Raw genomic sequence first — 22353 nt, forward strand, 5'->3', positions numbered from 1 at the left:
ACACACACACACACACACACACACACACACACACACACACACACACACACACACAGATAGTGTTTATTCAGCCTTGCTAAGCACCCTTAAGTAAAATGTCAAGACTGAGCGTGGTTCTCCTTTTACAAGGGCTTTGAAATATGTGTTGGTAGTTGGTAATATGTCCTTGGAGAAAGGGCATGCAGTGATATAATCAGAGAAATTGAACCTAACTAAAATCAGTGATTATGATTACATATGTGTGCACCCAATAAATAAGCCTACAAACATTCCCTCTTGCCTTTCTGTTTATCATTGTTTTGTTTTAGAACCAGCTTTGCCTCCAGTGATGGGCTTGATGTTCTTTGTCATTAGATTTAATGTGGGTGCCTCTACCGCCTCATGTTGCCTGTTTCAGCAAATTTAGGCAGAGAAGAAAAATTAGCAGGAAGGCTACAGGTCAGTGCATCATCTAATTATCATGATTTTCTTTCTCCCCGCTCTCCCGCCATTCAACCAGAGAGAAATAGCACAGGTCAGCACACCCTGCAGTTATTATACAAACTAATTATCGCCTATACCACAAAACAAAAACACCAAAACAAAACAACTGGATGGCACTCGTGTCTCCTACTTGCGCAGAGGTTTTTAAATACTGCCTGTGTAAGCCAAGAAAGTGTGCAAGACAAATTGTTTAGACCAAGCAAACCATGTCATACTTTGAATCCGCGTGAGCAATACTACTGCAGCTCATGTGCATTCCCAAGTTTCAAGCGTTTCTTAACAGTTATGTGAGAGGATACACGTCTAAAACCAAATGAGGGATTTCTGTCACATGTTCCAACTTTGTTATTCAGTCATTTCCCCCCCAAACGTCTTGACATTTACTTCTGACAGGGCTCGTTGGTTAAACGAAGTTCTTGTTGAAATATATAGTCCTCCTGCTGTTTGACATCACTCAGAGTACCTTGTGAGGACACTGACAACAGATGGGAAAACAAAGCATATGTGACTGCTTCATTAACTTGTGAGCGTGCTCGCTCGATTTTTCTCACACACTTACACAAAAGGAAACATACACACGAAGGCACTAACGTCTACACACACACAGACACACACAGTTTATACACACAGGCATTTCAACGGGCTCTCCATAATCTACTGAAATATTTAAAAGAAAGGAAAACTTCATAAGAATATTAAAATGCAAATTTAAAACAGAACACTTTAAAAGCCAAAGACGGGGGAAAAAGTAAAAGACAAAGAAAATAACATAATAAAATATGAACCAATTGAATGAATGAGCAGGTAAGATTAAATCTGGATTTATTAAATAAGTACAAGGTCCATATTAAGTAAAAGCAGTAGAAAAAAGTCATTAGCTTGGCTTTAAACATAGCTCGAGTTGGGGCAGCTCTAGGCCCCAAATGCAGCTGAATCACAACTGTGCACTGGTTTAAAGTCAGTTTGTTGGATTTGGTTTGAACCAGTCCTTGCAGGTCTGAGAGATGTGTCTGCTTTTTGTTTCTTTATTCTGCAATCCAGGTCCTGAAGTTCAGTGCTGTATTACACAAGAAGCCAGAACAAATTGGTTTAATGTGTTCTCTCTTCTTGGTGTGTAGGCAGAATTCTAGTGGCAGCTTTTTAAATGAATTGGGAGGCCAGTAGGAAGGACATTTCTATCCAAGCAAAAACAAAACAAAACATTTTTGCCATCTATAAGTCGTAATTTGGTGGTATCTTACATTTTCAACATTGTAAATCACATTTCAGAGAAGATGACATGAAATTTTGAGTTACATATTGTATTTCAAGTTAACCATGTGCTTTGCAACATAACTTTGAAAGTTTATTTTAAAAATCACCAAAGTGCTTGCTCATAGGGGTCATATGACTGTTGGGCTTTTCTCTGTATGTATTACTGTAGGGTCTGCCTTACAATATAAAGTGCCTTGAGGTGACTGTTTTTATGATTTGGTGCTGTAGAAATAAAATTGATTTGAATTGATTATTTTACCATGTTTTGTGTTAGCTGTCATATAGCTAACATTTGCTCTGTGTTAGCAAGCTACTATTATTAGCTAAACATAATGTTATAAGCCACCACTGAGCTGATGCCATGTACTTTTGGCTACATCTACTCACTCTTTTATATTTAGTGGGGTGTGCCAATATAATGCAGCTTCATGATATTAGCTTTTTTGTGTTTTGTTTTGTTTTGGTAGCAAGTTGAAATGAACTGTCTTTGCACTTTGTCTCAATGAAATGGTGAAGGGTATGCAATTAAAAAAATGAAAGAACTAATTTCAGTCATCTCTTTTGAGCTGTTATGAAGAAATTGCATTTTTGCGTGCCTAGATGGTGAGAACATCAAATTTGCAATCACTTTACAAACTGATAAATTGACTGTTTGTTACTGAGGTGAAAATTCCAGGGTTTTTTCTTCAAAAAAGTAGAAAAGAACATTAACACAACAGCATTTCTGATCATTCATAAACACGACTTTAAGTCCAGGATAAAAAAAAAGCCCATTGAGCTGAATATTATACATTATCCTTCAAGTTAAAGACGGATTATTGCTAATCACATTAAAAGCCACACTTTATTTTTCAGACCACTGGGTTGTTTTGCTGTCTTCAGTAAGAGTGAGGCTTAAAATATATCTCTGCCTCAGGATAAGTTCTGATTCAAGGCACCACACATGTCACGTCACTTAACTTTAATTCATTTCTGTAAGCTATTACTTTTTCTCTAATCTGTGCATGGCAGTATTTTGTGAAACAATGCATTAAAACCAGACAGCATATAGTCATAAATAAATAAAAGCAATGCTGAGCTATGATTATGCAACACAAGTACATTAAGACACAGACTGTCCTCAGATTTTATGAGCATTGTACAGTATACAGTGAATGTGTTGTGCTTTAAAAAGGCAGGTTGCGTGGTAAACAGAAACAGAGTAGGAAGTAAATTGAGGTCTAACAGAATTACCAAGTAAAGTGCAATGCAATATTAATGCTGAAAACCGCATTTGATATTTAATTTATAAAGACAGAAAACTTTGGGGAGACTTCTTAAACGAGGAGGTCCAGCACGTAGCCTCACTTTGTCAGGTAGTTCCAATAGCTTAAAGCCAAAATGCTCAATCTGTTACAGGTCACCCAATTTTCTTTAGATATGATTTTTCACTTTTTTTTCTTTCATTATAAAGTCTGACAACTTGGAACTGTTTTGGTCATATTTTCTGGAACATTTCATTCATATCACTTTTTGCCCTGATCTGCTGGAGTTTGAGATATCCCCACTCCACAGGGGGAATATCAGATGATTGGAATAGTTTCCTTTTTTTCCAGTGGCAGTGGTGGTGGTGTGTGTCTGATAAGAGCCATGGAGGTTATTGTGGGAACACCCATCCTTTTTCGGAGATAAAATTACCCCCGTCACAGAGGAGGCAGCTGGGAATAGCTTTTAAAGTCCTTGGCTCTGGGTCTGAGGAGAAAGAACCTTGAGGATAAAAGATGGCAGCTGCTCTTTGTGTGTGTAATTTCAAATCACAGGTTGGTTCTGTTTTGTTGTAATCCACTTTGATTAATCAGCTGCCCTTTAGTGTTAAAAAATACGTGGGGCTGTCAAGTACAAACACATTAAAACATGAGCAGACACAAAAGCTTCTGAACCATAATCTTGGTGATAAGCATGACATTTAGCTCCATGTCTTCCAGCCACCTCATTCATCTTTTATATCATAAAAAATACTTATTCTCTTACATGCTTTGACAGTCCATCCTATCGTCCTGACCTTTTTTCTTCCTTTTTTTAAATGCAACCTTGACTTTGGCAAACAATCTTTAAAGTGGATCATAAAACAGCAATAAAAAGCTAAATTAAAAATACATATGCTGACAGCCAAAAGCATACAGTGTGTCAGTACAATTTGACATCACACCCTCCACTGGTGCTGCCGCTGGGTGTGATCAAAAGCTCAACAAGCTTGAAACTTTCAAACAGAGAGAGTGAACACTGCTTCTTCCCTCTGACCACACAGCAGTGATGCCAGAGTGTAGAGGACACTCTGCATCACTTTACTGATGCAGCAAGATGAAAAGTAAACCCATTGGCAATGTTTTTTAGGGGGCAACTGGCTATTCTTTAATATGCCAGTCATATTTATCACCTACAATATTATGGTATAGAGTCACTTAAATCTTCAACAGCTGATCTTCTTGGACTTCTTGAGGAAGGATCATGTTTGCAAGTAAGCAAGAGTCAGTTAGTTGGTAAATCAGCTTTCTCAGCCACACCCCCCCCCCCCCAAAAAAAAAAAAAAACAAAAAACAAAAAAACACAAAAAAACATCAACAACATCCTGACAAAAAGTGTAAGGAGCATTACCAAAAAAGAATTTCAACAATGTCCTACTTTCTAAACATTCATTCAGTCACATACACACAGCACAGTCACAACATAGTTTGACAAACATAAAATAGTGTTTCTGTCCTAACAAGGTGATTCTGAAAAAACTATTACCTGCAAACATGGCATATCTGTGTGCAGTGTGTCCTTAAAAAAAACAAGGAAATTGAACATGTAGAGGGTAAAGAAAGAATATGTTCCAGATGAACAGTATTTTAATGTCATGTTCTTAAGAAATCAACTAAAAATCCAACAAAGACCTGACTTGGGACCTGAGAGATGCATCTGGCCCTTCAGTTTATGTTCTATTGTTCGTCAAAAATGGTCTAGGTGGAAAAGTGTCTATGAAGAAGGGAAACAAAGAGAAAAGGCTGTAGATATACCAAATTTTGTAAGGAAGTAGACTAAAAATGAAGTGATTAATCCAAATTTGTTTCTTGACTCAAGTCAGGTCAGGTACGACAGTGTCTACAGCCATCTGTAAAGCATGGTTGAGGCTCTGTCATGGTTTGGGGATACATTTCAGCCAGTGATGTTGCGGACTATGTGGATCCAAATTCATGGAAATATGAAACAGAAACGTACCATCAGATTTTGATCCATCATCCAGTACCATCTGGAAGAATCTGATTGGCAACGGCTTCATTTTCCAGCATGACAATGATCCCAAACACTCCACCAATGCAGTAAAAGTGTACCTGGATAGAAAAGCCACTCTTTCAGTCTTGATCTCCCCAGAGCCTGGACCTCGACATTTTGGATATTTGCTGCTCTGGTTCTGGTCATATCAAAGTCTGGTATGTTTGAGGTGAAAGCACGATGTTAGCATTTGTATTGTTGCCCTTGTAAAGTTGAAATAGCGACATTATTATTATACTTTCCTTATTTGTGGTTAGCATAAATAGACTGCTGTGTTTGTGCATTGGGCTCTTTGTCTTCGGAACTGGTTACTAGCATTTCCTGTTGTTTAGTGCTTTTCAGTCATTTTGCCCTCGAAAGATCTGCCTGCTGCTGTTAGATGGAGTATTGATGTAGCTACTTAGAAGATAAAAAGATAAATCCTAAACTAGAGTCTGCATTTCAAACCAAGGATGTTATAAGATGCTTGGTATCCCATGCGCTCATATATAGATATGAGATTCTCTCTTTAACTGTAATAAATAAAAGCCACTCTGTGAAAATTTACAGTGCATTGTGTAGCACTCGCAGACAACTTTTACTTCCTGTACTCAATGTTCTCCTCGCTCTGGGCTTTTTTGTTTCTCTCTCTCTCTCTCACACACACACACACTTTTTCAATTTCTTCTACAACAATGCTCCTTTCATGCTGTGTTTTCTTTTTGCTCTGCTGTGCTTTGCTTCATAATCAGTGCCCTTTTCCTGTAGCAGTCATCTGTGCTTCTCTCAGATTGATAAAAAAAGACAAACAATTTGTTCCCAATTTATAACTTAGCTCACTAGTGGAAACCAACCAATACACAACGCCTACTTCATTGATGATATGAGATAAATACATTATAGATGTGTGTAGGGACAGGTAGACAGACTATAAAGCAGAGCAGTAAACAAGCATGGGCTCTTTTAAAGTTCCCGTTTCCTCTTCCTGCTTCCTCTTTAATGTCTGTCTTGCTGTTTAACTGTCTGCCTTTGTTCTTCCTCATCTTTTCCTCACAGTCTCTCTCCTCATCTGCATGACTGAGGTTTCTCTGATCTCTCTAACTCATGAACCAGGAAGAGAATGGAGATGAATCCTCAGAGCACAATCCTGCTCAATGTCACAGTAAATCTTAGAAAAGACGTAGGTCCTCTGAAGTTTCAACTTCAGTTGCTTACCATTTGCTATCTGTGAGTGAGCGAGCATGTGTGATCCACTCGCATACATTCTTAGCTTATCAGCAATGCTCCAGGTTGATTTGTTTCATTCACAGCATGCATTTACAGCCATTTTTGAACACATGAACAGTGCATACACTGATAACAAGTGTGATGCTTGTTATATAGAGACATGTAACCTTTTTTGAAGCCGTCACAAAGATGTTAGGTGATGAAAGAGATGAAAAATTTGCTTCGGTTTCAAAGAGCGGATTCTTTTAGGGCGATTTAAGAAGAACCTAAGAGAAGTTCTGAGCATGCTGCAGCAGAACACCTTCTTACTAATTAAAAACAGATGCCATTGAGTGAATAAGCTTTTCTTTGAAATATAAAAACCTCACAAAAACTGTTTTGAACTCTCATGGCTGTTAGGCTGAAGCACTTGAAACTTCATGGCTACATTTAGGCACTAAAAGTTTTTTCGTTACTCTTAGGTACTGAAAAGTACTTAGTTCAGTTTATCCATTTAAAACTACTTGGTTAGATTTGGGCATAGGAAAGTTACAGTTAGGTTTAGATACTGAAAACGCCTTGATAGGTTTAGGTACTGAATGTTTCTTGGTTGGGTTTGGGTACTGAAATTTACTTAGTTGGGTTTAGGGACTGACAACTACTTGGTTAGATTCAGGTACTGAAAAGTACTTGTTTAGTTTTAGGCACTGGAAATTTCTTGCTTAGGTGTGGGTAAAGAAAAGACCATAGTTTGGCAAAAAAAAAATATTCTTTTTCACAACATTTGAAAAATAATGACTTAAACCCAGCTTACTAACACCGTGAGCCTGTGCATCCGGGCACAGGGGCCAAATATACCTTCATTCCAAGAGCCCCAATCCGGTGATTTTGCCAAAACAGCTTTAATTGAGGCCCTGGGAATGAGAACAGGCTTGAATTATGCGTCTTCTGATGGAACTGCTCTTCATTCACTTCGCCTACTTACTCAGTTTGAGCCAAGTCTCAAGTCTCTACACAAAAGCCTGAATCAAACCGCCTCTACAGAACAGGTTAAGACTGCTCCTCTATCGCTGACCTCTGGATGTTTACATAAATCCTAGGTGGGTTGTGGGAGTAAACTAACAAGCTTTCTGAAAGTGTGGAAACCAAGTGGACTGAGAAGTCCATACCTTGACATTTTTAGGCTGCATGGTGATGCACAATCCATTTCTTGATATTTTCTATGAAAGAAACATGGGAGATGTCACAAAGTACTGGAAATCAACTACAGTTTTACTGGGTAATCTGTTTTCACTCTGTTGGGCATGGCTCATTGGTGTTGCAGTGGAGTAGTATCAGTGTCTGATCCACAGTCAGTGTGTTCTCTGCAGCAGATGGCAATGAACCACCAGCTAAAAGAAATCATTATTGGTGTACAACAAGTATTTGTAGCATTTTGTAGCATTTTTACAATTTTACCTCCCATTAGACAGCCATATCAAACAAGGAAGTGAGAAAAAACACTTTGACATGACATTTTTTATATGCAACACATTTTTTGGTACTGCCTCACTCGGTTAGCTCAGTTTTTACCGGCAACTTGTGTTTCAGTGGGACGAAAAACAAAAATTACTCTTTTGTCTGAAGGCTTTGAAAAGAACTGTATCTTTCTTAGTGCGTCCTTTCTGCAAATAAATTAACCCGGTCAGCTGTTTCAAATATTCAGTTTTTTTTTTTGGTTTTTTTTGCCTGTCCCATTTGGTTCTTTAGCCATCAGAATTGTTGTCTGAAGACCAACAAGGATACCCAATGGATTTACTTTTCCAAATGGATCATCGTGGCATTGCCGTATTGGTCCATTTGATCGACCTTTGTTTTTATTATTTATTATATTTTATTTTCAGATGTTACAGACGGGACAGACATGAGTGAGGGATAGGAAAGGGAGAGAGAAAGAGGAAGGAAAAGAAAAACAGAAGGGGAGAGGGACAGTGAGAAAGGGGGGGAGAAAAAAAAATCTCCTGGATCACCTGTTGAGAGATGAAGAATAGAGAACAAGCAAAAAAAAACAAAACAAAGCAACATACTAAACACAACACCATCGCATTAATCTAGCTAAGTGTAAACAGCAGTAAATACTAAATATTCAATGTTGTTGTGCAGCACGCAGGACAGACAGCGCACAATGTGCTTTGAAGTAGCAGCCAAGAAAGGTGTAATTTAAGTCTACGAGCAGTGAACACGCATGTGCACACCTGTGTGGATCAGCGCGCTTGTTTTCAAATGGTTTCCACATGTAATGGTCTGCAAGAGGATGTAGCGAGCCATAGCCCCGTCCCCCAGGGCATGAAGCAGGCATGGAGGAGATCCAGGCCCCAGACATCCAGAGGCCTCAGAGTGCGAGAGTCCAAGGAGGACCACTGGAGGGGCATCCGTGCCACCCTCATGGGAAGGGCTGAGGATCCCCAGACAAGACGTCACCCAGTAGCCACTGAGCAGAAGCTAGAGGGGGCTGCACCGGTGTGCCCACCGGCTCTGCCAGCAGCCAGCTGTGCCAGAGTGAACCGAGCCACAGGCCCAGAGGCCGGAGGCCCGAGGGCCCCCCGCACCCCGGAGGAGGCCTGACCGAGCAACAGGCGCCAGGCCCCGCCAAGTAGTCACCGGGCGTGAGCTGGTACATACCTGAGCGCCCAGCCCCGAACACCAAGAACCACCAATGCACCGACCCCTGAGGGCATCAGTCACCGGCAGGGAGTGTGGTGAGGGGAGATAGGCCTCCACACTTTGGAGGGCCTGGGAGTTCCCAGAGAGGTGGAGTCTAAGACCTGACCTGACATATAGACACAGACAAACAGGCACACACAGACACAAACATGCATTCCCACCCTCATGCACACATATACAAACACTCAGCACTCACCCAATGTAAGGACAAATATTCAGTTTTACTATTAAGTTTTACCTCCAAACTTCAAAATACTGGCACATTTTTAAATAAAGAAATGCTATAATGCAGCATAAATCTGTGATAAAATAAAAACAAGTAAAATATCATGATAATAATAAAACTATAGTCACACACTCTGAATTAATAACTAAGTTTTAAATTTTTGTGTCAGTCTTTGTCTTTGTGTCAGGACAAAAACCACTTAGTAAAGGAGGACGGAGAAGGAAAAAGGTATTCTAAGATCACTGTAGCATTCAAGCAATAAAATTTTTTTAGTACATGTAAGTGTTCCACATTTTTATAAACTGTATATTTCACATCTGCAGTGTCAAATGTGAAAGTATCCATCATTTTTTATTTAATCATTTTGCATCCATGTTAAGATAATCTAAATCCTGCGGCTCGCTATGTATAATAAAACTCAACAAATCAAAAAGGCTTAGCCAAGGTGATTCAGAGCAGATTAATTTCACACAGAGACTTTTCTGTTTTTTGGAGGGATGCAGGGTAAAAACCTTGCTTGGACCGGCAGCAGAAAAAGAGGACAGGCAGACAAAGAGAAAGAGAGATGGTAGGATAAACCGGCAGGATGACTGACAGGTGACCTGACATGGCTAGCAATCCCCAGAGATAAACGCCACTTGGCAAAATGGATGCTGTCGATGTGGAGTCCAAATAAAACAGCAAACAAACACTCAAAGGTTATGTTAACATGAACAGGAACATAGCCATAAACAGAGGCACGGAAAACTTAACGTAATTTTCGTTGCTCCTTTTCCCTTGTGTGCGTGTTTGTGTACTTCATGAACTTTACCCTTCCTACATTACACTGGGGTGTGGAAACACATTTCAACTGCATCTGAGGGAGCTGCTGACTTATTGTTGTTTCTCTTGTCCTCATCTCCATCCTTTCAGAGCTCATTTTTTTAGAGGGATAATGATGACAGCGCCATATTTTTGTTCAAAGAGTCCTTTATGCCTTGTTTGGTTTTTGTGTGTCATCGCCGTATTAAGGCCATCCATTTAAGCCGAGTACAGTCGTGTACACATGCTTGCACACGCAAATCTCTATCACTATTTACCGTGGTTGTTTATACAATATTCCCTCTTGGTAGTGCCTTTTTAATCCTTATTGTAGCATCAGAACTGCCTTTGTTTACACTGCAGCTATAAAAAAAATGGGGGGGGGGGTTAAAGGTCGAGCAAATACAAATGTTGTTTCACAGCAGCTTCACTTGTGAAGGCGAGTAAGTAGCAGCTGTAAAGAAAGCAAATGCGTTAGGACAAGTGTGCTGCCTGTCACGGCCTTGCTGCTCCAGCGAACTTGCACACCTTTTTTGTTTTTGGAGACATGGAAATCTCAGAGTTCACCAAGTCTGGGGTGAAATTCATCTGGAAAACAGTTTTGAATGGGCAAGAGGAGATGTGGCATCAGAGCAGCTTAAGCACGCTTGGTTTGGCAATAATATGACGGTCTTAGAAGTAGAGACAGCTTGTGCCCAGGCAGATGAAAAGCAACAGAGAGAGGAGGAAAAAAAGTGGGGGAAGGGGAATGGAGGGGGGGAGCAGGGAGGAGCATTAAGGGACAGCACTGACGTGCTGTCACCTGTTTGCCGGTTCGTTAGCTGGGAGCGCTGCTGCATGCTCTCATAGGGAAAGCTTTTGATGCCTAATTTGCCGCTTGGCCGGGTTTGCGCATGGCTTGGTGCTCAGTGGAGTGGCTGTCCCAGTCACATCCTCTCGTAGAGTAGGCTTCTCTGTCAGAGGCTCGGACTCGGATGGGGCAGTATGAGGAGGCAGTACAGAGACGAGGGGTATCACCCGCGCTCAGAGGTACATGGTCACCAAACGCACCTGTTTAAAAAGACAGTTGATAACGCCGGAGCTCCTGGGGACGCTTGCGCAGAAGGAGAGATGATAGAAAATCGTTGCTTCTCTTTGCTGTTATTTTGTGGACTTGAACTGAGGAATCAAACTGTTTTTTTTTTTATTTGTTGTGTTTTCCAGACGCAGCTCTTTTCCACTTGCTTTAGAACTTTTTCTGTTGTTGCCGTTGTTCTGATATTCTTACATCCCCTCTGGCTTCCATGAGAAAACTAAAAGGGAAAGCGGTTCTTTTTGCATTTTTATCTTCCTTGTATTTACAGCTCTTTCTCCACTTTGATTTCTTTACATTCACGTCAGAGACTGTTTTTTTTTTTTTTTTACTTGTCTCTCAGTTTCTCCGTTGTCTCTTTTGTGTTATTGTTTTCTGCAGCAAGCTCTGGATTCCAACCTGAGTAATCTGATCAAGAGGAACAACGAGCTGGAGTCTCTTATGGGAAAACTGATTCAAACTTGTCAGCATGTAGAGGTGAGTCCCACGTTGCCCTTTATGGTTAGCTGTATGTTGTAATTTATTAAATGAATGGATAATATAATATTTTACTACTTAAGACTTAACTGTAACCTGTGTAACCTGTACAGTATAGTTACTCAACATTTTTTATTAACCCTTAGCTTAGCATGTAGCAAGAGTTGACAACAAAACTTACAGTAAATGACTGAATATGACTATCATGTTGAAAACCTAATATAATATTTATTTTTTTGTTTTAGGTTTTTTATATTTGTCATTTTTCCTTGATTACTCACTCAAACTGTTGTGCTGTTTTATTTGTGTTTTGTATTTCATAATGCCACTGCAAAAACCTTTTTTTCTTTATGTATTCGTGAGACTGTTAATGAATATCATTTTAAAAAGTAAAGATGTAAACATAGGAGACTTTGGCAAAAAAAAATTAATTTACATCGATTTGTTTTTTAAACCTGCTTTTATTCATTCACATTTACTGGTCTAATATATGCTTTTATCTGCCCAGAAACAAGGGGAAAAAATGACAAGCGACAGTGTAGATTTATTTACATTAAAAACAAATACGAGTAAAGCAAAGTTTACTCAAGAAAACCAGATTTTTCATTATTCGTAAAAGTTATTTTGGAGGCGTCATCGTAGACTCAGGGAGTGTGGCCAGCATATTATTATTATTTTTTTTTTACAACATTCAAAGTTTCAGTGATTAATACATTATGAATATTACGCTCCTAAAGTATATATTTTTAATGAAACTGCTTCTAAAATGTATCTAGCATCTACATTAACTGCAGAGCTCTGTTTAATTTCACATAAATATTCTTAATAATAACAGAGAACGTTCGAAAATCTGATCTTACATAGGATGCAGACAAAAATAAACGTACACAAACAAACATAGCATCTTTAGCATCTTTTAAGGGTTACATATAAATATATAAAAATACAAATATATGTAACATCTGCAACACCTTTCAGCCTCCATGCACTAAAAAAACTGTTTTCGAAATTGAAATGTTGAAATTTCCCAAAAGCTTTGAGTGCAGAAACAGGCAAGTGCAAATCATCAGGTTTCAGTCTAACACGTTTATTTTTGGGATAACAACCAATTGTGCGAATGTCTGCATGCATTTAACTCGAGTGAAGGCAATTCTGTGCTAAGCCTGCCTGTTCATGTTCCACTAGCCCACTAAGAAGCTTTAAATAAAGTGATGCCACAGGCAGTGGTTGAAAGGCAGTGACATCTTAGTTTAGAAATAACGGAGAACAGCCTGCATGCGTGGCAAGGTCTTTGCATGCTGCAAGGAAAGAGGATTATGATTTATTAACATTTAAGCGCTGTATACATTTTTTTTTTGAGCATGTTTTCATGTTTCCCATCACACAGATATGCTTCCTCTGAGCTTTAAGCTCAGGGGGAAACTGTGACGAGGCAAGAATTTCAAACAGGCGAAAGAAAAACTTTGATCCTTTTCTGATGAATAAATGATGAACATGAAAAGGGCAAACAAACCCACTTGACCTATTTCTCCCCAGTGCATTATGACACATGCAGTGGAGTTTCGCAACATAATCTATAACCCTAAATAACCTCTGAGGTGTACACTGATAGCACATCAGGTCAAGCTGCACAGGGTCGAACTGGACTAGAAAAAGTTCCAAGCAAAAAACCAATAACGATCATGGGCTAAAAAATACATCAAATACAAATACAACTTACGTGAACTCAGGAAACTGAGCTGTCTGATATGCTTGGCATGAATATGTCAGGGCTTAAAAATAAATAAATAAATAGATAAAAAAAGAGATGGTTACTCAGCTTTGGTTGGCGTGCTGTTGATGGAGCTTTCTGAATTTTTCATATCACATTAAGCCTCTCCCAAAGCCTCACTAAAGATGGCTGCTGAGAATCTCTCAGACACTTAATGTTGGCGAAAGATCAAGCAAATGGCAACCTTCCTTAACGACTCATGTTTAAAAAAATAAAATAAAAAAAATAAAAACAAAGAAGAAAAAATGACTGCACACCCGGTTCCTCTGAGTCACCATCTGCTGTGGTTCAGCTGTGGCCACAGTTTCATTTAACGCTCCCACACCAAATTACGCACGCATTCTTTTTCGGCTGGCATCGTGACACATTTTTTTCTTTTTCAAAGAATCTAGTGCCAAACAACATTTGGACCCTTCTATGCTGTTTTTTTTTTCTTTTGCAAAAATGGGGCCCAGTTATAATTTCGTGAAGGTACAATGAGTTTCAATGCAATAAATACTCAAAGAGGGATCGTTTTAGGCAGTTAATTGGTTTGTTTATTTAAATGAAAGGAAGGAAATTATCCCATTAAAAAAAGAAAAAGAACACAAGAAAATGAAAAAGGATTAGCGCTTTTGCGGTTTTGTTTTAAAGCCAGAGAGAGAAGGAAAGCGTTACCTCTGATGTGTGTCAGGGAATATAGGCCCTTCAAGACCAACTTCACCCCCCCCCAGAAAGTTTGTTTGATGCACATTTTACAAAGTTTGGATATCCTCCAGGCTTGAATCATTTGTGTGCATGCATGTGTGTTTCTGTGGTTAAATGAATCACTTAATGTCCCTCTCAGGCTATAATCTGTCATACTGATCATATGCTCCAGAGGGTTCTGCCCACAGTCATTAGATGCTTCACATCTTTACACAGCACATCATGTACTTTGGTCACAAATTGTGTGTGGGTGTCTGTGTGGCTGTGTACATGACAGTGTGTCTGCGCCACTCCCTTGTTACTGTTGTTTATATTATGACATCCATTTACTAACAGGTTAACTATGTTCAAGGGTACAGAAAGTATTCTTTTCCTTACTTGAAAATAAGCTTTCTTTGTCGAACTATGAAAGTGGATTTGAAGCAGGAAACTAGCTGATAAGATATTGTAATTATGCACTGCTTCCTGAGGGATTGGTAACCACTGCTAGAAATGCACTAGAATTGGTAGAGTTGGTTATGGTGCCAGACACCACAGGAAGTCATTAACAGTCGATGTTAAAAAGTAAGACAGTCGACAGCTGTGTTAACCAGTGTGGTTGTGTGGTACACCAACACAGGCCACATACAATCAATCGTTTTTTTAAGATGAGAGCAATCCCTTAAGCTTGCAACGTAAAAGCTAAAAGGTAAAAGCATCAGGTGCTGATGCAAGCACTGCTAACGTTAGCTTACACATAACTCAATAACTAATTTATTGTAAGAAAGTGACACAAAAACAAAGTGGTAGTTGAAGAATGTGAGGAACAATTGACAATACAGGTGCTGTGAAACCTCGTCCTTTAGACCATGCTCAACTTTGATTATTTTTTGATGTGGGATTTATGGTTACACGTTGGTGGCTATCTAGGGTAGTGCAGATAGAGCGATTGTGAGTAATCATCTTATATACTAAGGCCAAAAGTCCATGTGGACTACCAGTGCAGAACCATGCTTGTCCGTTATGGGTTACCTTACCTTTAGACTAGCCTTTCAGTCTGATTATTCTGAATGAGCCATAGATAGTTCATAAATACATGTATTTGCACTTATAGAAGTGTAATTACTGGTTTAGTCAAGGGTACTGTCTACATAGTGCAGGGGTGGGGGAACTCCAGGCTTCAAGGGCCGGTGTCCTGCAGGTTTTAGATCTCACCCTGGGTCAACACACCTCAATCAAACGATTAGTTCATTACCAGGCCTCTGGAGAGTTCAAGACATGTTGAGGAGGTAATTTAGCAATTTAACTCAGCTGTGTTGGATCAAGGACACATCTAAAACCTGCAGGACACCGGCCCTTGAGGCCTGGATTTCCCCCACCCCTGACATAGAGCATATAGGTGACAGCAAAGGTGACACCCACCTGCTATTGGTTAATACATTGGAACATTAGATGTGTTATCCTCACATGGGCATGTTCAGACAGCACATAGACTAAGTTGAACAGAGAGGGCACAGAGGGCATACTGGCTAGCATCCAGGATGTGTCAGACCTTTGCATTCTCAAATGTCTGTTGTGTAAATCCCGAAAAAGTTCAGGGCTAAAGTGCATCTGTGAAAAGAGCTTAAGATTACTTTTGTGTCTGTGCCATCTTATTGAGAGATAAGCATAGAGGGGTATATCACCTTAAATCCACAGTGACACCTTCAGATGTCACCTTCTACAGTCACGTAATGTCCAAGAAAGAAAGTTAGAGCTTTCTGGTAAACTAAAGAGAGAAAGTAATGCCAGAAAATTCTGAGGCTTTTGTTCCAACTTCATTTTAGGCTGTTTCAATCAGTTTTTGGAAGCCATTCCTAAAACATCAAAACATTAATCAGTGCCAGAAGTTAAATAAATGCGGCTAGAGATGAAAAGAGCTGCCTTCCAAGGAACAGATTAGCCTCAGCATGTGCTCTTTTGGTTTATATTAAGAAAGGCTTCAACCCAAAATACCTTATATCTGCATAAGTATACTAAGTGGTGTACAAAATGCCACTCAGAGATAACATATACAGTAAACTGTTAAAAATGTCAGGCTTCACCAGAGCTGTCACAGTGATGTTGATGAAACCAATTAACAGTGTTGAAAAGACAGTTGCAGAGGCATTGCTATAGAGCAGAGCTTAGGCATTCAGCTCGGCATGTCTAACATAAGCACTGAGATGTAATCCAGGTGGAAAATTGTTTCTGTTGGCAAAATGATCCCAGAAAATCACATAAATGCTGTTTAGGAAGGGACACTGAGGATATTGTGGAAGTCTACTCCAACCTCGTTTGGCTCTGTGGAGGAAAAGCAAATGAGCCCCTATGATGTCATTATTAAAACACCTGTCAGCATCGATGTGTGCTTGTAAGAGTGTATGTTTGCATGAATAACTGTGCAGTCTTTCTTCAGCTCGGTAACGCTCACAGCAGACTTCCCTTTCATTGCTCCCAGTGCTATCGCTCTGCTGCAGCAAGAAAACACTTTACAAGGTGCTGAAAGGGCCGCTAGGAAATGACCACAATGAGAAATTACACATTATGTTTGGACCTGCACTCTCATAATTGGACTTGAACAACTTTTATAGCCTGCTCAGACTATACAGGTTCCAACTGCAAAGTGAATCAATTGCCTCACAGAATGGACCCTCATGGCAGAACCACCTTGAAAGCGGTCAGCTGCACTTTTTCAGACACCTTCCAGCTAGACTAAATCATTTTTATTAAAGTTAACTGCCATCAGTGGGATTTGAGGCACACAGATGTTTCAGTCCATAGACTGAAATTAGGCTAATTATGCTCCTTTTATAATACTGCTGCTCACTTAGGATATTACTAGGCTCTACACTGGAATTCAATATTGTGAATTCCATAATATATACCTACAATGATTGTAGGTATATATGTCTGTAAAAGAATAATTTGACTGTTTAGATGTAATCACCTTTATATTCCATTCCCCTTAAATGCTACACGACAGCATCTGTAAAAATAAAGTTACTGCATATTTTTGTTTGTCATGAATAATAAGTAATCTTGACTAGTTAGCTTCTTTAGCAAGTTAACTAGTCAAGAATAATAAGTATTCTTGAGTAGTTAGCTTCTTTAGCAAGCTAACTAACCTAGGTTAGCTACAATAGATAGAACGCCTGTTTAGTAAAATTAGTGGAAGAGCATGGCATATTATTTGTCAGATAATTGCATTAAAAATGATTCAAAAGGCACCAACATCTCAAACACAGTTTGAAGATTTAGATCTTTGATTTGAATTAGCTGAACCGATGATTAGCAAAGAGTTAGCCATCCAGTTTGTAGCTAGCCAACCTGCCTCTAAAAGCTGCCTCACTTCTAATAATGGATAACTAGTTATGAGTTAGGAAGTAGAGTTTTTATGAAGGGGAAAATAAGACCAAAAATACTTTAGTTTATCAGCCTGTGAACATGTTTATCTCTGCTGTGAATTGGGCATTTTGCTATAGATATCTGCATGTCCGTGACAGTTCACAAATGCCCTTTGTTGAATTTGAAAAGCAATTTCTGTTATTGAAGTTGCTCAGTGAGTCAGATTTTCCATAAGATCTATTTGTACATCGCTTCACCTTTTTATGTACTTGTTTAATATATAAAACAACAAAAACATAAGCCTACTGTACATTTCTTTCACATTCAGAATTCTCACACTCATATAAAAAGGCAAATATATATACACTGTACCGTGTATAAGAGCTCATTTCATTACCCTTGCACAGCATATTGCTGAGAGTCATGTGTGCTTTCTAACAGACATAGTGCTTCCCGCTTACCTTCCTTATCACTCAGCCCTCTAGCCAGCAGGAGGCAAAATAGCTGAATATGCCCTATCTTCGTCAAGTGTTTGCTTCCAGACAGGAGGGCTGGCTGATGGATGAAAATAACACCCTGTCCCTCAGTGGACATGATGTGGAATCACTAAACATACATCCCTCTATATACCACATCCACACCTTTCATCAGTCGCTTTGTTTGTCTAATACTCGCCATGAATTGGTTTCTCAGGTGAACGCGTCCCGCCAGGAGGGCAAGCTCTTGGAGGAGTGTGACGTCCTGATTGACATTATTCAGCAGAGGAGGCAGATCATCGGGAACAAGATCAAAGAGGGGAAGGTGAGGTGAACGCTATGGGCCGGAATCTGTGCCATCAGAAACTGAATTTGAATAAGTTAAATCTGAATTTGAATTGCTCGGATTGAATCTGAATTGTAACTTGAATAAATGCTTTTAAAAACTGAATATGAATTAGCCTAATTTGAAATTCAATTTATTGGTTTGAAAATGATCATCACTAAACTGAAATTGAATTTTATAGTTTGAAAATGAATTCATTTGCTTTGAAACTGTATTTTATCCATTAAAAATTTAGCTCTCGAATCATTTTGGATTCACTTCTCAACATTCAGTTTCAGTTCTACAATTCAATTTCAGTTCCAAAATTCAGTTTTTTGGGACTTACATCCGTTCCGGTTCAAGCGCAGATTAATAGAACTAGGTTTTACTAGCGGACCGAAAGTGTTACTGATGGGAATCTACAGCGTCTTGAGCTGAATTAAGACTTCAGAAGTCATTCGTCATGTCGAATGACCAGCGGATAAACTCTCAGGTTGGTAATAAATGTATTACATGTATAAGAACAAGCGTCATGTTAACAAATGATAGCCGTACAGTAACTTTTATGCTTATCATAGCTGTTAGCTAAAAACGCTAATTTAGCGTAGTTTCCCCTGAATTCAGCTTTGACAAACAAATATGATCGACTGTTTCTAGTAGAATTCCAAAGTTGTCATCTTGTACCCTGTCAGAGCTCTGTATGCTTGCAGAAACCCCTACAGTAGGGAAACATGCAAAACGGTGTCCAAACCTTTGTATTTTAGCTTTATTTATGTCTTACACAGCATCCCAACTCTTTAGCTAACTTAATAACGTTAGCTAAAGTGAATAGTTAGTCTAATTCATTAGTGCAGCATTACTGGATCACATCTGTTTGAAGTGATATAATATGATATACAACTATCACTGAAACAGCAAACTTTGTAAATAAACAAACAACACTTCTCAGTCTCTAAACATTTGGCCACAGCTGTAGATTACACTATCAGTGCTTGTTCACTCTTGACAAGAATTACATTTCTAAATTTACTTTGTGCATTTACAGGTAAACAATATCTAATATTTTATCTAAATGACTGCTTTGTCTTTGAAAAGGTGAAGAGCCTGAGGCCGGTGACAGTCCAGTTCTACTCCAAGTACACCCTTAAGGTGGCTCACAGGACAAGGCCACATTCCTGTCCTGCCAGAAGAGAAGAGACACTTCAGAGTCTTCATGCAGTTCAACCACACCTGTCATATTTCGTATGACAGGGGTCTCAAACTCCAGTCCTCGAGAGCTGGTGTCATGCAACTTTTCCATGTGTCCCTGGTGCAACACACCTGAATACAATTAGTAGGTCATTAGCAAGAGTATAGAACTTGACTGCATGCTGAGGTGGCAACCCCTAACCCTACTCAAGTAAATTTAAGTAAATGTATGTATTTGGAAACATATACTTCTAAAAATACTTTTATTGCACCATGTTCATTCACTCATGAGCTGCTGTAACATGAATCAAATGGCTGAATTGCCAACTCAGCATGCAGTCAAGTTCTATAGTCTTCCTAATGACCTACTAGGTGTGTTGCAACAGGGACACATGGAAAAGTTGCAGGACAGCGTTTGAGACCCCTGCCGTATGGTGTTCATGCAGTTTTCTACCCCACAGTTAAAGCATGTCTGACTGTCTGTTCAGCATATGCAAAAATATATGATGAGTTTAAGCATGTGATGACAAAGGTCTTCCATTATGGTGTTTGTCATCACATGTCACAGACATCTGGAGGATCATTTGGAATAAACAAAAAACTAAAAACTTGTTACTTCATCTTATCTTTATTATTGTTTTTATTTTACATTGTTAGGCATTAGGTTTATTTGTAGTAGTCCTTTCCAACTTCTTTCCCTCTTCCATGTTACTGTGTCAGCTTGTCAGCATCTATTTGGGGTTGGGAGTGGAACAGAAAGTAAGGAAATCCAAAGTGCCATTAAAACCAGGAGAGATTCTTACATTTCAGAAGAAGGGATTAATTCAAAAGAAATGACCTCAATGCCATATTTTATTTAGGAACCCTAGAGAGCACTTTGCAAAATAACACATTCTTATAATTTCACCCTCAGATGAGCCTAGCTACGACTGTCAGGGAAGGTGATGTAGGAACAGAGCATGTGAGAGTGGTTAAGCTAATGTCTCTTGTCTAGATGAAGGCACAAGAGGGATCAATGGCAAGGCGTAGAAATTCAGTATCTTCAGTCTTCAGTGGACACTCCATTTCTGGCACAAAACACCTGTACAAGATGGTTGATTTAGGAGGTGATCCGACGACTTCAGCCTGTCAAACATAGCAATGGAGCAGTATGTTTAAAAAAAAAAAAACTAATTAAGCATGCACTCAGTACCCTAAGAATTATTATGGTAGTTAAACACAGTGATAGTCACATATCATATCACTTCAAACAGAGGTGATCCAGTAATGCTGCACTAATGAATTAGACTAACTATTCACTTTAGCTAACGTTATTAAGTTAGCTAAAAGAGTTGGGATGCTGTGTAAGACATAAATAAAGCTAAAATACAAAGGTTTGGACACTGTTTTGCATGTTTCCCTACTGTAGGGGTTTCTGCAAGCATACAGAGCTCTGAGAGGGTACAAGATGACAACTTTGGAATTCTACTAGAAACAGTCGATCATATTTGTTTGTCAAAGCTGAATCCAGGGCAAACTATGCTAAATTAGCGTTTTTAGCTAACAGCTACAATAAGCATAAAAGTTACTGTACGGCTATCATTTGTTAACATGACGCTTGTTCTTATACATGTAATACATTTATTACCAACCTGAGAGTTTATCCGCTGGTCATTCGACATGACGAATGACTTCTGAAGTCTTAATTCAGCTCAAGACGCTGTAGATTCCCGTCGCTAACACTTTCGGTCCGCTAGTAAAACGTAGTTCTATTTAATCTGCGCTTGATTACTCTTGAACCGGAACCGGATGTAAGTCCCAAAAAACTGAATTTTGGAACTGAAATTGAATTGTAGAACTGAAACTGAATGGTGATAAGTGAATCCAAAATGATTCGAGAGCTAAATTTTTAAAGGATTAAATACGGTTTCAAAGCAAATGAATTCATTTTCAAACTATAAAATTCAATTTCAGTTTAGTGATGATCATTTTCAAACCAATAAATTGAATTTCAAATTAGGCTAATTCATATTCAGTTTTTAAAAGCATTTATTCAAGTTACAATTCAGATTCAATCCGAGCAATTCAAATTCAGATTTAACTTATTCAAATTCAGTTTCTGATGGCACAGATTTCTGCCCATAGAACGCTCAGAGGGGCGAGGACTGTGACACCATTTGTTTGCTATAAATGCTGTATTTATAACAAGCTTTGCCTACATGTTCTCCCAATCTTTCTTACAACTTTCATTTAATATTAAAATGCTGCTTCAGTCCATCTATCAACTGCTCAAGCACACATAATAATCCTCCGAGAGTGAACATTGTCTGCAGCTGTAATAACCTGTGAAACAAATGGATTCCCTCATTCATGCTGTGTGTTTAATATCTACATGACACCTAACTACAATTTAGAGCTTGTGTTTTGCTAGAGTTGATTGACTTATAAGGCCAAGCTTTTATTAATCCCAATTTAAACTCTCTGATATCAATTTAAGATATCAGCAGACCTCATTTTCTAATCAACACAATGCGTCATCACAGTTGCTTGACCTGATCCTTACTCTTCCAACAGACGGCAAACCCTTCAACACATATTTAACAGAAGGGAAAAACAGACAGACTGCCCAAAAGCAGATCCCAGAGCATATGGGACGGCACTCTTTCTCGTACTCTAAACACAGATGATTTCTTTAAGCTCCGTCTAATGAGACTTGGAATGCACTAGGGATGGGGTTTTTTTTTTACCATGTAATCTAGGCTTTCAGCTGTTAGGATTGTGCAGCAAATAGAGAAATGGATACAGATGGATGGATCATTGTTTATAGACCAACAGAATTCTTACAAATTGATTTTGGGTGTTTGTGTTAGCTCATACTCAAAAACAACTCAACACTGTCTTTTCTGAGACAAAGTTTCTGTAGTAATAATGACTAGCAATTGATTGAAATTTTCAGTGCCCTTAAATCAGGATTACAGTATCTTGGGTTCTTTGCAAGCCAAGCTGCTGATGAAATGTCTTTTGACCTCAATGTAACCACTGACCTAAATCTGTCTCCTGAAATCTTTGCTGACAGGGAAAGAAAAT

The 22353-nt window shown here is 38.9% G+C and overlaps 1 protein-coding gene across 2 annotated transcripts in view; it reads left to right on the forward strand.

Moving 5' to 3' along the window:
• LOC102312483 (E3 ubiquitin-protein ligase Midline-1) overlaps window positions 1-22353 on the forward strand; it is a 92357-nt gene that overhangs the window by 57183 nt on the left and 12821 nt on the right. For both annotated transcript variants that reach the window (XM_005919967.3, XM_005919966.3), the window contains exons 3-4: window positions 11400-11495; window positions 17992-18099. In XM_005919967.3, coding sequence (XP_005920029.1) covers window positions 11400-11495; window positions 17992-18099 — 204 coding nt within the window. The remainder of the gene's footprint in view (window positions 1-11399; window positions 11496-17991; window positions 18100-22353) is intronic.

This window comes from Haplochromis burtoni, unplaced genomic scaffold (assembly GCF_018398535.1).
Source record: "Haplochromis burtoni strain Fernald_Lab_line unplaced genomic scaffold, NCSU_Asbu1 Contig_40, whole genome shotgun sequence".
Lineage (NCBI taxonomy): Eukaryota > Metazoa > Chordata > Actinopteri > Cichliformes > Cichlidae > Haplochromis > Haplochromis burtoni.